The 17292-nt window shown below is 44.2% G+C and overlaps 1 protein-coding gene across 1 annotated transcript in view; it reads right to left on the minus strand.

Annotated features, from left to right (window-relative positions):
• The window catches only part of vwa8 (von Willebrand factor A domain containing 8), a 387545-nt gene that overhangs the window by 170312 nt on the left and 199941 nt on the right, over positions 1 to 17292 (minus strand). Inside the window, exons 22-25 of the mRNA XM_067992504.1 lie at positions 13897 to 13972; positions 9196 to 9331; positions 7912 to 8031; positions 2130 to 2335 (exon numbers count right to left, since the gene is read on the minus strand). Coding sequence (XP_067848605.1) covers positions 2130 to 2335; positions 7912 to 8031; positions 9196 to 9331; positions 13897 to 13972 — 538 coding nt within the window. The remainder of the gene's footprint in view (positions 1 to 2129; positions 2336 to 7911; positions 8032 to 9195; positions 9332 to 13896; positions 13973 to 17292) is intronic.

Consider the following 17292-nt stretch of genomic DNA (forward strand, 5'->3'; position numbering starts at 1 on the left):
GGGCACGGTGTTAAGCCCAGTCCTGCGGGAGTTAGTGCTTGGCTGCCTATTGTTTCTAATCTACATAAATGACCTAGACCTCGAAGGCAAGACTAAGCTGATCAAATTTGCTAATGACAGCAAAATAACGAAATTAGCAGTGGCAGAGGATGCAGCTGAAGGTCAGCGAAAGCATTTACAATTGGACAAAGTTTAGTACTGAGAAATAAACAGTGCTCATTGGTCAATAAAATGTGCATTGTAAGATTACAATAACAGGAATTGACTTACATAAGTAGATATAGACAGGGACAGAGGAGTAATAGGAGACTTGTCACTTTCAACGTCGAGACATTATAAAAAACAATTAAACAATCAATAGACTGTTGGGCTACACAACCAAAAGAATTGAGTACAAGTGTTTGATAAAGTACCACATAATAGACTTGTTAGCAAAATTGAAGCCCATGGGATTAAAGGGGCAGTGGATACAAAATTGGCTAAGGGACAGAAAGCAGAGTGTAGTGGTGAATGGTTGTTTTTCAGACTGGAGGGAAGTGTACAGTGGTGCTCCTCAAGGGTCAGTATTGGGACCACTGCTCTTTTTGATTATATTAATGACGTGGACTTGGATATAATTTCAAAGTTTGCAGATGACATGAAACTCGGAAATGTAGTAAAGGTAGTAAGGAGGATAGTAACAGACTTCAGGACTTAGGCATGTTAGTGACATGGGCAGGTACATGGCAGATGAAATTTAATGCAGAGAAGTGTGAAGTAATGCATTTTAGAAGGAAAAATTAGAAGAGGCAATTTAAACTAAATGGTACAATTTTAATGGGGGTGCAGGAACAGAGAGACCTGGGGGTGTAAGTACACAAATCTTTGTTGGTGGCAGGACAAGTTGAGAAGGCTGTTAGAAAAACATACAGAATCTGTGGCTTTGTCAATAGAAACACAGAGTACGAAAACAAGGAAGTTATGGTAAACCTTTATAAATCACTGGTTAGGCCTCAGTTGGAGTACTGTGTTCAATTCTGGGCACCACACTTTAGGAAGGATGTCAAGGATGGAGAGGGTGCAGAAGAGATTTACTAGAATGGTTCCAGGGATGAGGGACTTCAGTTATGTGGAGAGACTGGAGAAGCTGGGATTGTTCTCCTTCGAACAGAGAAGGTTAAGGAGAGATTTAATAGAGGGGTTCAAAATTATGAAGGGTTTTGATAGAGTAGACGGGGAGAAACTGTTTCCACTGGCAGGAGGGTCGGTAACCAGAGGACACAGATTTAATGTAATTGGCAAAAAAGCCAGGGAGGAGATGAGGAGAAATTTGTTTTACTCAGTGAGTTGTTCTGATCTGGAATGCGCTGCCTGAAAGGGTGGTGGAAACAGATTCAATAATAACTTTCAAAAGAGAATTGGATAAATACTTGAAAAGGAAAAAAATTTGCAGGGCTATGGGACTAATTGGATAGCTCTTTCAGAGAGCAGGCAAACGCACAATGGACTGAATGGCCTCTTTCTGTGCTGTGTGATTCTGATTCTAGGTCTATAGAAGCCTTTGCAATAGTCTCGACTTTGAATTACTAAATTCAGTTATACTCAGCGCATTACAAGATGTAGAACCGTTGGAAAGGATAGAGAAAGGTGCCACAGGACTGATCGAAGTGAGGATGGGGTGGGCTATGAGCCAAGATTACAGCAGCTCAAATCTTAGTGTGAAAGGAAATCACTGAATTTTATAAAATATTAAATGATGCAGATGAGGTGAATCTGGAATATTATTTCAAGTTAAGCTGAGTAGGGCCGGAGGGCCTCGATTTAAATGAATGAAAGCTAGAAATTAAAACAGATATTAGGAACAAATCCTTCAAAGATGATAAATGTTTGGGAACAATCTGCCAGGCAGGTAAGTAAAGACAATAAAAAATACAGTTGGTTGCAGAGATGGGAATTAAGGTACTAGAAGGACAAACAGCCTTTTCTCATCGACATTCCTTCTAGTCTGAGAGCAGTGGTATAAAAAGACAGCAACTTTATCTCCCAGAAATTTCTGAAGGTCCCTGGATGGTATAAGCAGAAAGAATGTTTAAAACCAGGCAGGTCCTTCCCAGGGATAAACTGGTGCCCTTTCTCCTGAGCTCACATACCTGTAGATGTTTTACGATATTGACAACCTCCCTTGTTGAATAAGGGTAGGTTATTATTCCTTGATCAGCCATACTTCTCAACTCGCCAAAGGCAGACACAAGCTTTTGAAGAACTGGCTCCGGGACATCAGGGCCGTACTGGCGAAGCATAGCGAGCTCAGATCGGGGTTTGGGATTATCCACTGCATTGCAGCTAAAAATATCACCTATCCATAATGGAAATAAAAACACTTAATGTATCAAATTGTTTGAGAGATAACAACTGTAAAATTCACTAAGACAATCTACGCTTATGAGGGGTAATTTTACAAGGCCCCGCTCCCATTGTGGAGTCTCGCTAGTTTAGACTGTGGGTCACAGAATTGGGTCTACATAGCCCCCACCTTTGACCCCTGCTCCTCGCCAGAATTGTGGCCTTGCAAAGTGATCCCTATAATGCCCATCTCTTATTTCATATAGTCAATAATCATATAGCGTGGCTATTATCATGTATCAACACAGAGTGCACCAGTCTGCTTCTGCCAAGATACCCACCAAGGGCAAAAAGAGGGGCCCAACACAAGACAAGAACCATATATATTGTAGAGATAAATACCATTTCGTAATCTCAAATCCCTTCAATGCAAATATCCTATAATTCTTTACAGCCAATAAACTAAAACCATAAAATCTTTGGAATAAAGCAGTGCAAATATTGGTTGTACTTTTCTTGTTGGCAGCACTGGGGAATTGCACTCCCATCAGCTAGCATCAGTAAAGATGGGTTACTCCGGAGTTTCTAGTATGGAACATGTACCAGAGCTCAGGGAATCGGTCAGGTAATTCAACAGAAGGGCAGGCTAGAAGTTTTTTTGTGGCAAGAGGGGCCACATCCTAGGTAGCTCAGAGGAAAAACAGCTAAAGTGGAAAAGAGGCAGGGATTGAAGATGAGCAGGTGATAACACAAAAATACAATGGCTAGTCTTTCAAGCTTGCTTTTTCTTCTCTTCATTCTAAAATTCCTCTTTTATGTCTTTCACAAGCCAAGTTTTTTGTATTTTTACTCCCACTGTGCAGGTTCTCTTGTTTATAGTCCTAATGCTGATTGTTCACAACCTCAAAGCCTTATTTAACTTCAAGCTGAGCTTTCAACCCCATATGCTCGTTATCACAAAGACCGCCTACTTCCACCTCCGTAACATCGTCTGTCTCTGCCCCTGCCTCAGCTCACCTGCCACTGAAACCCTCATCCATGCCTTTGTCGCCTCCAGACATGACTATTCCAATGCTCGCGTGACTGGTCTCCCATCCATCACTCTCCATAAACTTCAGCACATCCAGAACTCTGCTGCCCGTATCCTACCCCGCTCCAAATCCTGTTCGTCCATCAGCCTGTCTTCATCGATACATTGGATCCCGGTCCCCCAGTGCCTCAAATGAAAAGATTCTCATCCCTGTCTTTAAATCCCTCCATGGTCTCGCCCCTCCCCATCTCTGTAACCTCCTCCAGCCCTACAATCATCCCCCAAAGCCTTCATTCCTTTGACTCCGGCTTCTCGTACATCTCCCCCCTCCCTTCGCTCCACCATTGGTGGCCATGCCATCAGCTGCCTACGTCCCATGCTCTTGAATTCCCTCCCTAAGCTCCTCTGCCTCTCTGCCTGCATCTTCTCCTTACATCCCTCCTTAAAACCCATCTGTTTAACCAACCTTTTAGTCAACCCACATAATATTGCCTTCTTTGGCTTGCTGTCCATCTTTTCCCCAACGCCTGTGAACACCTCTGTGAAGCGCCTTGGGTCATTTTTCTACATTAAAGGGACTATATACAGTGAGAGTTGTTGTTGTTGAATCCCCAGGGTTCTGTGATATTCTGATTCAGGTACACCAATAAGGGAGGGGAAGTACTCTATTAAAGAGGTTTGGATTTTATATATTTTACTTTTATCATTTAAACCGGAGCTTCAATCGTCCAAAATATTAATTCCACTTGTACACTTTCAGAAGACCCGACTCTTAAGTGACTAAACTTTTAAAAAAAGGCAGCAAGAACAGACTGAATGGGAGGGCACAAACTTAAAAAGTCTTGGCTGATGTGAAGCTGGTGGGGTGACGAATGGTGGTGCAATAACTGAAGACTACAGCATGTACCTTAGAGGTGATTTAGATGTGGGATTTTTTTTTGACAGAAGCTGAAGAACAAGCCCATTTTAAGACCTTACGCTCAGCTCTTTTGTTTAGAAATGACAGCCTGTCTGTGAAGCTGGCTCTTGGTTTGGATTTCTTCATTTAGATTTGTAGCTGAGAGATTTTTAAAAAACACATATCAACATTTGATAAATCAATGTGAGCAGGTAATAGCTGATTCTGTGATCCCAGCACAATCTGTGCAGGGAATGGCTGGCTGGCCGGCCTCCTGGCCCACGCTAGCTCACACAGCACTGAGGTGGCTCCGCCCCATCGCATTGGGTCAGCTCATTTGAATAATTCGCATAAACTCTCAGCACACCTTTGGTCTTGCGCTGGCAACCAGCCCAATGCAGGATGAACAAAATCGAACAGGTCAAGAAAAGCTAGTAAACGGATGTCCTGGAGTAACTTATTGTCACACCAGTCACTGTTATTGTCACACCAGTCTCTCTCATTCCCTTAGGAGCTGCTATTCTTTTCCAAATCTAGGGCCACCATTGGAACCCCACAGGGATTTCCATCTTGTCTCGTCGACTGCTGTGAAATAGCAGCTGGAAACAAGACGTGGACATGGAAATAAAAATTTTGCAATGCAAAAAAAAATTAATAAATTCACCAATAAAATGCAGATAAAGCAATGGAATAAGCGGGAAAAAAAAACTAACCAACCAAAAGTTAAAAAGTAGCCTACACCTTTAAGTCAACAGCCCCATACGATGCAGCACCCCTTTCAAATGGAGAGTAGTGCTGCTGGTCAGGAGGTGGTGAGAAAGCTACAAGATCCAGTGAAGGGCCAATTTGGCCAAGTTAACGCAGCCTCCAAAACGCCAGAAATGCGCCACCCGCAAATCGGGCATGTTAGCCGACATGTCTGATTTTGTGCCCAAGTTCGTCCTCATCGAGGCTTTGCATCGCCAATGGAGTCTCGCAAAATCGGGGGAGGGGGGGTGGGTGGGTGCGGGTGGTGCAAAGTCTGAAAATGTGAGGCTTGTTAAAAGGGCTTTTCCATTAATACACTTTTTGTTATTGCCCCTCATGTTTGTTATTTTTGTTTTAACGGTGGGTAATGGGAACTTATTTAGGGTAAGTCGTTAAAGAGATGTTACTGAGCCTGACCATGTTAGGGAGCTGGATTTATACAAACAATCACTGAAACGCCTCGAGTTAACAACTGGACCTTATTATTATTAAATCAGTTCCCTTACACTGACACCTATTAACTGTCATCAGATACTTTCTCAATATCAACAGCACTTACTATTTAAACAGAAAAATTCAACAAGTCGACAGAAATGGATAGATAAAAATGATATTTCACTGCATGGGAAGAAGAGACAGGCAGTGCAGGAGTTTGGCACTCACAAACCGGTTTTCAGTGCTGAATACCAGTGAGGGTGACGACACCTCGGGGGAGTGCAGTCTACAGCACATCCATGGAACCGTGGGGCAAATGACTGCAGGGAACATTGGCAATGCAGTTGTCATAATGGACTCGATAGTCAGGGGGACAGGCAGGTGTTTCTGCAACCGCTGATGTGAGTCTTGCATGGTGTGTTGCTTCCCTGGTGCCAAAGGCAGGGGATGTCACGGAACAGGTGCAGAACATTCTGTGGGGGGGGAAGGGGGAAAAAAACAGAAGTTGTGGTCCATGTTGGAACCAATGACATAGGAAAAGGGTTGAGGTCCTACAGGAGCTAGAGGGGAGATTAAAAAGCAGGACCTCAAAAGGTGGTAACCTCTGAATTACTTCCAGTGCCACCTGCTAGTGAGAGGAACAGCAAAATAAAGCAGGTTAACTGGAGAAATGGAGCAAGAGAGAGGGCTTCAGATTCCTGGATAATTGAGACCAGTTCTGGGGCAGGAGGAACTTGTACAAGGTGGACGGGCTGCACCTGAATAGGGCTGGGACCAAAGTCCTTTGCGGGAGGTTAGCTAGCACTGTGGGGAGTTTAAGCCAATTTGGCAGGGCGAGGGGAACCAGGATGAAGCATCAGAGAGGAGAAACAAGGTGCATAGAGGACTGGGAGGGATAAACAGCATGGAGTGTGACAAACAAGGTTGGTGAGCTGCAGGCACAGGTTGCCACATGGGATTATGCTATGGTGACAATAAACGAGACCAGGCTCAAACAAGGGACTGCAACAACGTTCCTGGCTCCAAAGTATTTAGGAGAAATAGGGAAGGAAAAAATGGACGGGGTTGGTTGGGGTGGGAGGGTGTGCAGCAGTATTGATCAAAGATACTGTTACAGCCCTGGAAAGAGATGACGTGCTTGAGGGTTCAAAGACAGAATCTATTTGGTTAGAGTTAAGGAGCAGAAGAGGAACTGTCACGCTGCTGAATGTATACTATAGGCCACCAAATAGTGGGATGGAGATGGAGCAGCAAATCTGGAAGCAAATTTCAGAAAGATGTAAAAACAATAGAGTAGTGATAATGGGGGGGAGGGGGACTTCAATTATCATAGTTCTCTTCCAGTCTGTGGGATCTCTACTGTTGTTTGCACTTGTATAAGCTTTTTCTTTTAGTTTTATACTATCTCTCACCTCTTTTGTTGATCAAGATTATTTAATTACACAAGTAGAGCTCTTGCACTTTAGGGGTATATACAGGTCTTGTTTTGTACCAAATACTTGTTCGAACACCTCCTGCTTTACCTATAGTTCCGGGGAATGAAGTGGAGCAAGTGGGGCGTGTTTCCTGGACCTGATGACCTACAGCCTAGGGTTATAAAAGAGGTGGCTGCAGAAATAGTGGACGCATTGGTTGTGACTTCCAGAATTCCCTATATTCTAGAACAGTCCCCGTGGATTGGAAGGTAGCAAATGTAACCCCGCTGTTCAAGAAAGGAGGGAGAGAAGGCAGAGAACTACAGGCCAGTTAGCCCGACATCAGTAGTAGGGAAAATGCTAGAAACTATTATTAAGGACATAGAAACAGGGCACATAGAAAATCATAATATGATTAGGCAGAGTCAACACGGTTTTATGAAAAAGGAATCATGTTTGACAAATCTATTAGAGTTTTTTGAGGGTGCAACTAGCAGGGTAGAAAAAGGGGAACCAGTGGATTTAATAGAGGGGTTCAAAATTGTGAGGGGTTTCGATAGAGCAGACAGGGAAAACTGTTTCCACTGGCAGGATGATCACTAACCAGAGGACACAGATTTAAGATAATTGGCAAAAAAGCCAGGGGGGAGATGAGGGGACATTTTTTTACGCAGTAAGTTGTTATGATCTGGAATGCACTCCCTAAAGGGTGGCGGAAGCAGATTCAACAGTAACTTTCAAAAGGGAATTGGATAAATACTTGAAAGGGGTCAGCTAGTATTAACACAATTTCACATTTTTCATTCTGATGTCGTTTGTAAAGTGGAACAGCATTAAGGTATCGTGGAAATCAGGCCAAAGTTCAAATAAAAGGCTCAGAAATTACCTTAAGTGAATGGAAACAAAAGAAATAACTACTGCGTCTGGCATCGATACCGCTACCCGTGATAGAATGATTTCATAACTAAAAAAAAATTGGAGCATAGCAGTTCCAGTGTAGCTGGTCCACTAAAATCACAAACACTAAAGTAACTCTAAATAAAGGGCTGAGTCACATAACTTACCTAGAGCGCCAAAGAAATCGTTACCCAAAAAGGGAAACCCCGGTCTGTTAGCCAGGACAATCATTCGGAAATCTGGATGAATTACTATCACGTCAGGTCTTCCTTCTGCGCTGGCAGGATCTGAAATATCAGCACGTAATCTGCCACATTCCTTAGTACAGTGTCACATAATTGAATAGAACTTCTGTCATTAACACAACATCCATTTTACTGTTTAAACCCCACACCCCCGCCACAAATTTTGTTAGATGGAAGTGCAAAGAGACAACGGTCTGGGCTTTCTGCTGGAGTTATGCCCGGTGTAATTCAAGGAGACTGGGGTGGGAAATAGAGCAGGAGCCATGCGGCCAGCTCCCCACTCGCTCCTGCGCTGACGGTATTTTCCGCTGCCTAGTGATGGGGGAACGGGGAACATACAATACATCCAACCATATATAGGCTGGTATATTGTAATGATATGCAAATGGGGGAAAGACATCATCGTGGCAACGCTGGGTGCAAGGGATACAAGCATTGCTGTGGCCTGTGCTGGGACCTTTTATAATAAAAAGCCTGTGCAGTCAATTGCAAAAGCTTTGGCACCAATTTTTAAAAAAAAATATCATGTATTTATCGAATTTATACCAGTAGCACCGTGGCTGCTGGAACACCAGCCTGTAATGGGCCCCTGAAGCCAGTCCCAGCCACTATCATAGAATTACATAGAGTCTACAGCACAGAAACAGGCCATTCAGCCCAACTGATCTATGCGGGTGTTTATGCTCCATGAGCCTCCTCCCACCCCTCTTCATCTCACCCGATCAACATATCCTTCTATTCCTTTCTCCCTCATGTACTTACCTAGCTTCCCCTTAAATGCATCTATGCTATTGGTCTCAACCACCCCATGTGGTAGCGAGTTCCACATTCTCACCATTCTCTGAGTAAAGAGATTGCTCCTGAATTCCCTATTGAATTTATTGGTGGCTATCTTATATTTATGGCCCCTAGTTCTGGCGTCTCCGGCCCCACTCTGGGCAGACTCCTCCGTGGGCACCCCTCAGAGGTGGGCAGAGGTGCTGCCATACTTAAGATGGGCTCCGTCGCTGTTGAAGTGTAAAATCAACATTATAGTGTTCATAAATTGCTTGGTATTGAATCTATAAAGAACATAAATTCAGTTTACAGTGAGTTAATAAAATGCTCCAATATATATACAACTTGAGGTATTAAATGATTCAGAATTATTGTTTTCTAAGGCCCACCAATCTGTTGGTGGGTTTTCAGTGAATCTCTGACACTTACTGACAACAATGCGTCTTCCGTCAGAGAGTATCATCTCGCCGCTTTCCACTAGCGTTTTCAGGATGCAGGTGACGTTGGTTGGTGCCTTGTCGGCCTCGTCAATGACCAGAATGTGCCCAAGTTTAACGGCCCTCACCTGGGTATGAAGGAAACAAATAGGATTTTCTTTTTAAGAAAAAGCTCTACCCACAAAGAATGTCTCACCAAGTAAAAATATTCTGGTGTGTCAATATGGAGGCACTGGAGAAGGTGCAAAAATTACAAGGATGATACCAGAACTGAGAGGTTATAATTATCAGGAAAGATTGAGCAGGCTGGGGCTCATTTCTCTCGAAAAAATAAGGCTGGGGGGTGACCTGATAGAGGTCTATAAAATTATGACAGGGTTGATGGGGTAGACGTAGAGAAGATGTTTCCACTTGTGGGGGAGTCCAAAACTGGGGGCTGTAAATGTAAGATAGTCACTAATAAATCCAGTAAAAAATTTCAGGAGAAACTTCTTTACCCAGAGAGTGATGAGAATGTGGAACTCGCTACCACAAGGAGTAGTTGAGGTGAATAGCATAGATGTATTTAAGGGCAAGTTAGATAAGTACATGAGGGAGAAAGGAATAGAAGGGTATGCTGATAGGGTTAGATTAAGTAGGGTGGGAGGAGGCTCGTGTGGAGCATAAACTCAGGCATAGACCTGTTGGGCCGAATGGCCTGTTCCTGCGCTGTAAATTCTATGTAATGAAACACACTACTTGTGTTCCAACGCCATCCTCTTTAACAACTGATTTAAGAAATGCCCAATCTTGATGGGGAGGACACCTGCCACTTATCTACATGCTCTGATCGGGCACGGGAGTAATGTCGTAAAATTGGCCCATGAATATAATTAGCAATACTTCCTCTTTTTGTCTCATAAAATGCTGAAGGTGACAAGGGTGGCGCAAGTTAAACGGTGCTGTAAATCCAAGCTGCTCCAATAAGGCAGGATGGCTTTCCTGCAATTCTTACCCATCTGACTTGGAAATATATCACCGTTCCTTCATTGTCGCTGGGTCAAAATCCTGGAACTCCCTTCCTAACAGCACTGTGGGAGAACCGTCACCACACGGACTGCAGCGGTTCAAGAAGGCGGCTCACCACCACCTTCTCAAGGGCAATTAGGGATGGGCAATAAATGCCGGCCTCGCCAGCGACGCCCACATCCCATGAACGAATAAAAAAAAAATCTGTTGATAATTTTGAATGGGCTGATTGACATATTTATTCACGCTAAAAAGTTGGACTGCTCTTTCACCTGTCCTTTCACTAGGACTTAAAAGACCAACAAGTATTAATGCCAACTTATCTCGCAGAGCTTTCTTTCTTTATAAAAGAAGTTTACAGGCTCTCTCAGGATGTGGTTTGATACAAGGGCGAAACTTTGCAAGGCTCCTCTCCTTGCAGCTATCCTCATGTGTCGTGAGCACAGACCAGAGACTCAGTCACCTGATGAGTGGCACTGGTAATTATCTGGTGAGCGCCACGTATCAGCTGCGCTGACTCGCATGCCTGGTTCTCCAATCTGCATTCCCAACGAGTGAGACCCATGATACATACTGCGTAGTCCTCGCACATGCATTTAGTGAGGGTGGAGGAAAGGACCAGCGCTATTTTTGGAGGGGATGGAAGGAGTGTGAAGAGCTGCATTGGGTGGATGAGTCAGTGAGACTCTATTGGCACTAAGCAGGCTACAGAGACCAGTCATTTTGGCAGTTAGCTCTCGGGCTCAGTCCGGTTATGGGGGATTGTTGCAGGTGGAAGGCTGGCCCATAGAAAAGGTGTTTATCCAGCTCTGACAGAAGCTTGCCTATTACATGCTCTTACTGGCAAAGGCTCCCGCATGTGACATTTACCGTATTTATTGAGGAGGGGACTTGGGCTGCGCTACAGGGGATTGCATCTTCTTGTGACCAGGAGTTGAATCTGTGCGAACCTGCAAGTAGTTGGGGTTTCATGCCTTGATGTCAGCAGAATTAATATCAATGGGTTTCAAGCCGTGATGGCAGGGAGGACAGTCGCTGTCCCTGTGGTCTAATGGAACTCCTTTCAGAAGGACAGAAACAGGACGTGTCCAGGAGTATTGCACCAGTATTCATCTGTGTCAGGGTCAGGAGAAATTTCCTTAACTGATACAGGGTGAGAGATGTAAGTCAGCACTCTTTCATTCTGCTGCATGTAGAGTACATGCCCGGACTGAAGCACACTCCAGTCTGCCCCTGGGATCTGCAGAGGTCACGTCCCCAAGTGTCACGGAGGGCTTTTTTTTTTTGCATTGTCTGGCACGGAGGCGGACAACGTTGCCTGGAGGATTCGGATGCATCCGTGAAGCAGAGGGCTAGTTCTGAATGGGGTGTTTTGAGTTGGATTATACAGAGCTGTTGACAGGCCTTCAGTTAGTGGGTGGAGCTGGATGATGTGAAACTTGACAGACAACTGCTGGGAGGCCCCGAGTAAAGCAGATTGTCCAAACCAGTGCCCTTATCATGCCATACCTCGGAGCTGCTGGCACAGGGATTCTCTGAGAGGTTACTGCTGCACCCATGGGGAGAGGCGCCAATAGTATGGAACAGCTTTACCTCCAGGTTGTCAGGCTCAAGGATACTGTTGCAGCTTTTTAGGCATCTGCCGGTCTTCTCTGGGAACGTGAGAAAAGGAGATTGTAGGCTGGCACTTGGGGGAAGCCTTATTCTGGGCAATAGTGGCGCATGAAGTTTAAGAGACCTCCTTGGGGAGTTGGAGCTGCCCCAAGTAATTCCTTGCCTGCCTACCCAAAGTAACAGAGTAATTAATGCCTTTGTCAAGGTCCTGGAACTGCTGTGCCAGGATGCATATGGCAGAACCTGGAACTAGTAGAGGTGGCTGGGGGAAGCACATTCATCTGTATGGTGCTTGCTGTCTCTTGTGGCAATATAGATAGGCTGCCTGGCCAAGCAAATTATAGCCTGGAAGGGGTGGGGGGGTTGGAGTTTCATAGGAACATAAGAATGGGAGCAGGCCATTCAGCCATTCTATTAGATCATGGCTGATCTGTATCTTAACTCCATCTACCTGCCTTGGTTCTGCAACCCTCAATACCCTTGCATAACAAAAATCTCAGTTTTGAAATTTTCAATTGACCCCCAGCCTCAACAGCTTTTTCCTTTTGGTGGCGGGAAGTTCCAGATTTCCACTATCCTGTTTGTGAAGAAGTGCTTCCTGATAACACCCCTGAACGGCATAGCTCTAATTTTAAGGTTATGCCCTCTTATTCTGCACTCCTTCACCAGAGGAAATAGTTTCTCTCTATCTACCCTATCAACTCCTTTAATTATCTTGCACACCTCAATTAGATCACCCTTTCCTGTAACGGGTTGGTTAACTAATGTATGTAAAGCCATGCCCTCCATTGTGTTGTAACTCAGCTTGCAGGCCAATAGCTGGGCATGTTATTTAATGGTATGGAAGGTGCTGGGGAGAAAAGTGGTGGGATGGGTGACACAGAGCAGGGTGTCATCTGCAGAGGGATATTTCACGCTCCCCTCGACTGGCTTGTACTCCTTGGAATGCAGGGATGCATTCTAATGGCTGTCCCTCAATGGCAAAGGTAAAGAGAAGAGGTAACTCCTGCCTAGTTCCTTGTTGGAGGGAGGAGGGGGGATTCTAGCAAGGCACAGCCTTTAGTTTGCTTCATTTGTTCTCACAGACCTGCATGAACAGGGTACTAGGAAATAGTTTTACTTGCTGCTGAACAGGGAGGATGGAGATTCTCACATTTGCTGAGAATATCTGGTTACCTACAGACTTTAGAGTGAGGGAAAGGGAGTTGACGGTGCAAAGGGGGGAAAAGTATAAATTGAAGGAAGATTTTCATCCCACCAAACTCTTCATCCCTATTAATAAGCCACTTTGGCTAGGAATGTACTTTATAAACAATAGTGATTTTGGGTGTGCAGCTGTACAAGGCCCAGCGGTACAGTATTATGTGGTTCAAAGTAAATAATGTGCTGATTTAGTTATACTCTACAACACTGACAAAAAGACTAGCTTTATTTTGATAAATCTTCCATGATGGCTCAGTACAGCTAACATCCAAACTGTTTAAAATATCATCAATGTTGATAAACATCCCAAAAAGTTCAAACAGAGGTCAGATCCACATATTTAGAGCCAAGATTCTTATACACCCAACACCACTGAGCAACTTGTGGGTGCGAGACAAAGTTCAAATCCCTCCCTGGCCTCGCCCCTCCCTATCTCTGTAACCTCCTCCAGCCCTACAACCCTCCGAGATCTCTGCGCTCCTCCAATTCTGGCTTCTTGCACATCCCCGATTTCCATCGCCCCATCAGTGACGGCCGTGCCTTCAGCTGCTAAGCCCCAAGTTCTGGCATTCCCTCCCTAAATCTCTCCGTCTCTCAACCTCTCTCTCCTCCTTTAAGACAGTCCTTAAAACCTACCTCTTTGACCAAGCTTTTGATCACCTGTCCTAATATCTCCTTATGTGGCTCGGTGTGAAATTATGTCTAACAACACTCTTGTCGAAGCGCCTTGGGATGTTTTACTACGTTAAAGGCGCTATATAAATGCAAGTTGTTGTTACTTTAATCCATTTTAACTGACGTCAGGAAGAAGGACAGGGACGGGTTATTACAGGTATAATTGGCTCGTGATATGAATGTTAAAACTGACCAGAGGAGAATCTTCATATGTGATCACCCCATGTTGAACTGATGGCTGTAAAGTGAGACTCTGCACAGTGGTGTCCCTGAAATAAAGTAAAATAGCACATTTCACAGAATCAATTGACTAAATAGTACAATCTGATTTACAGACAGCAGAGCTTTGTTATAAATCGATCAAATATCACATTGATACACTGGTGAAAGTGATAAAGATAAGCAAGCAAAAGAGAAGATACACTATGAGGAGCCGTAACACTTCATTTATGTTATACAATAGTATCTTCCAAAAGGGAATTGGATATATACTTGAAAAGGAAAAATTTGCAGGGCTACGGGGAAAGGGCAGGGAAGTGGGGCTAATTGGATAGCTCGTTCAAAGAACCGACACAGGCACGATGGGCTGAATGGCCTCCTTCTGTGCTGTAAGATTCTATGATTCTCAGTGAACATTGATAACTCGCAGAGAAATAAGAGCTTGCATTGATCTGGCACCTTATCACATCCTCATTAGGCCCCAAAGCACTTCACAACCAATGAATTATTTTTGAAACACAGCAGTCAATTGGCACACAGCATGATCCCACAAAGAGTGTTTGATCACTTAATCTGTTTTTGGTAATGTCGTTTGAGAGCGGCATCGGGACAACTTCCTGCGATTCTTTGCACCCTGCAAACCAATGGCCTGATGGGTACGGTGGTCCTGGCATGACAAGCAGCGGAAAGCTTACTGCTGGTAGACTGTGTGGTTTTAGCTGGTTAAACTCTGGCAGTAGCCTTGCACACACTTGTGGATCCCCTAGCTTTGGCTCTGCCAACTGTTGGACATAGATATGTGGGTTGTGGCCCTATTGGAAAAGAGTATCCACTTCATACCAGGCAAAAAGAGCACTACCTGAGTAGACTTTTCAGTAGCTTGGCAGAGACTCTTAAGCATGGCTATGGGCTTCCCCATGTGTCAGGCACCATGGCACAGTCTACTCAATGGTCTACACACCATTGAGAAGGTGAGGCCAGTATCAATTCTCAACATGATATATGTGTGGAGCAGCACCACAGAGTTACTGGCACTTAAACGAGACCTCCATCTTCATGCCATGAACCCTACGATATTCTCCATCAAATCAAAATATCTGGGCAGAATGCCACTGGACAGTTTCAAACACTGCTTTCTCTGTCTGTGCAACACAGTCCCTTTCACACAGATCCAAAAAGAACCAGCTATGAGTTGATAAACCATGGTTGCTACATCATGCATTCGGCTATGGGAAATCCAATACCCCATTGCGACAACGTCTCCAAATGTTCCTGTGCTCCCAGCAACCATCAAGGCCAATGTCATGAGTCGACTGTTTGTGTTACAGTTGTCTCCGACTGCAGTGTTTGTCATGACTGCATTGGTATACAAAAAGATGCTCTCAACTCTGCCACTGTAACTACAGAATAAACTTCAGCTGATAACTTGGTCCTAAGAGGAAAAATAAAACACGATAAAGGGAAATCCAAAACAGAAATAAAGTAACAGAAAGGAGGGGTTGAAACTTAGTACCCAGACAGCCAATCCTCCCACCTGCCTTCAAGTGCTTGAGAGATGAGCCGTGCAAAGGGAGCGTTACCCTGAATCTCACCTCTGATATCTGACCTGGAAAGTGTTTCATTGCCCAGCAATGACATCCCTCCCCTTGAAGGTGGCAAAATCTCACTTTTTAAAAATTGGTCTACCAGAATACCCGGTCTTGTGTAAGTAGTGTAGTCAGGGTTACCAAACCAAGTTTAACGGTCAGGCAGAGCACCAATATGAAATTACTTTAGGAAGGAACTTTGAAGGAGGACAACCCTGCATTAAAAATAAAGGCACATATTCCATGTCCACTCGGGAGTCCTGTAGCCGCTGGACTGATTTCACTACCGTCCATTATGTGCGCCCACCAAAGTTGAATTTCACTCACCACAGACTCCATGCTCAAATGAAAAAAAGATCACAAGTGCAGTTGAACAGGCTGCCAACGCCGAGCAAAAGAAAAAGCTGGGAGGGAAAAACACAACCATGGAAAATGTTGAATTGATTGAGTGAGCGGCAGACGCTATCTTAATACAAGGGCAAAGGCATTGTGAGTGTCAATCCTGGCTCAGTGGGTAGCACTCTCGCCTGCATCAGAAGGTTGTGGGTTCAAATCCCACTCCAGAGAAAAGAGCACAAAATCCAGGCTGACACTCCAATGCAGTACTGAGGGAGTGCTGCACTGTTGGAGGTGCCGTCTTTCGGATTAAATGCTAAACCGAGGCCCCGTTTGCCCCCTCAGGTGGACGTAAAAGATCCCATGGCACTATTTCGAAGACGAGCAGGGGAGTTCTCCCCAGTGTCCTGGCCAATATTTATCCCTCAACCAACATCACTAAAACAGATTATCTGGTCATTATCTCTTTGCTGTTTGTGGGACCTTGCTGTGCGCAAATTGGCTGCCTTGTTTCCTACATTACAACAGTGACTACACTTCAAAATTACTTCATTGGCTGTAAAGCGCTTAGCGATGTCCTGAGGTCATGAAAGGCACTATGTAAATGCAAGTCTTTCTTTTTTTTCTAACTTCAGCATTCCAAAAGCATGACCAGACTTTTACTGTAGATTTTTTCTGATAATTTTCTCCTGTCTGTCTCGTGATTCTTCAGTCCCTGGGAGGTGGGCGATTCAGGCAAAATCAAGCAGGTTTCACAAATAACTTCACAGTGAATGCAGATGATGCTTTCTAATATTTTTAGAAACACAGCTGCACTGCAGGTGTCCCAGTTTCATTTGTTATTGAATTGCGTAGTTCAACCTTGAATGTGGCCACAAGTTCTGCTTCATGGACAGCATGGCTTACAAAAATAACTCAAATCTGAAGAACAAAATTTGCAACCTTTAAAGATCTTACTTACCATTATCTTGATTTGAAACGTGTAGTAAAATCTGTATTTAGCACAGAATTACAGAATTGAACTGTACATGCATGCATGTTGTATTCTCACATTTCAAAAAATACTTGGAGAAAATACTTCATACCATTGCTAATCAATAATTCAGATTACTGAATTTTAAGCAATGACACAGAGATTTGTGTAGAACTCCCCTTTGACCCACTGCTGCTGAAGATTTAAAAAAACACTTGCAAATCTTTCATTTTGTACATAGTTAAGGGTGCCATTGGAATCAAACATAGCGTTGCCCACAGTGGTTGGAGTTATTTCTGGAGGTTTGATCACGAGATGTTCTGACGTGACGTCTACGAATGTTATTGCATTTACCTTATAAAGGTCGGGTCCCCTGTAGTTGAGTGTCTTTGCTCGCGGTTTCACGCCTACTGCTGTTGTGCAATAAGTACCAAGAACCAGGAAGCCACTCGTGAGCAGGTGAGGGGGGGAAACC

The sequence above is a fragment of the Heptranchias perlo genome, chromosome 11 (assembly GCF_035084215.1).
Source record: "Heptranchias perlo isolate sHepPer1 chromosome 11, sHepPer1.hap1, whole genome shotgun sequence".
Taxonomy (NCBI): domain Eukaryota; kingdom Metazoa; phylum Chordata; class Chondrichthyes; order Hexanchiformes; family Hexanchidae; genus Heptranchias; species Heptranchias perlo.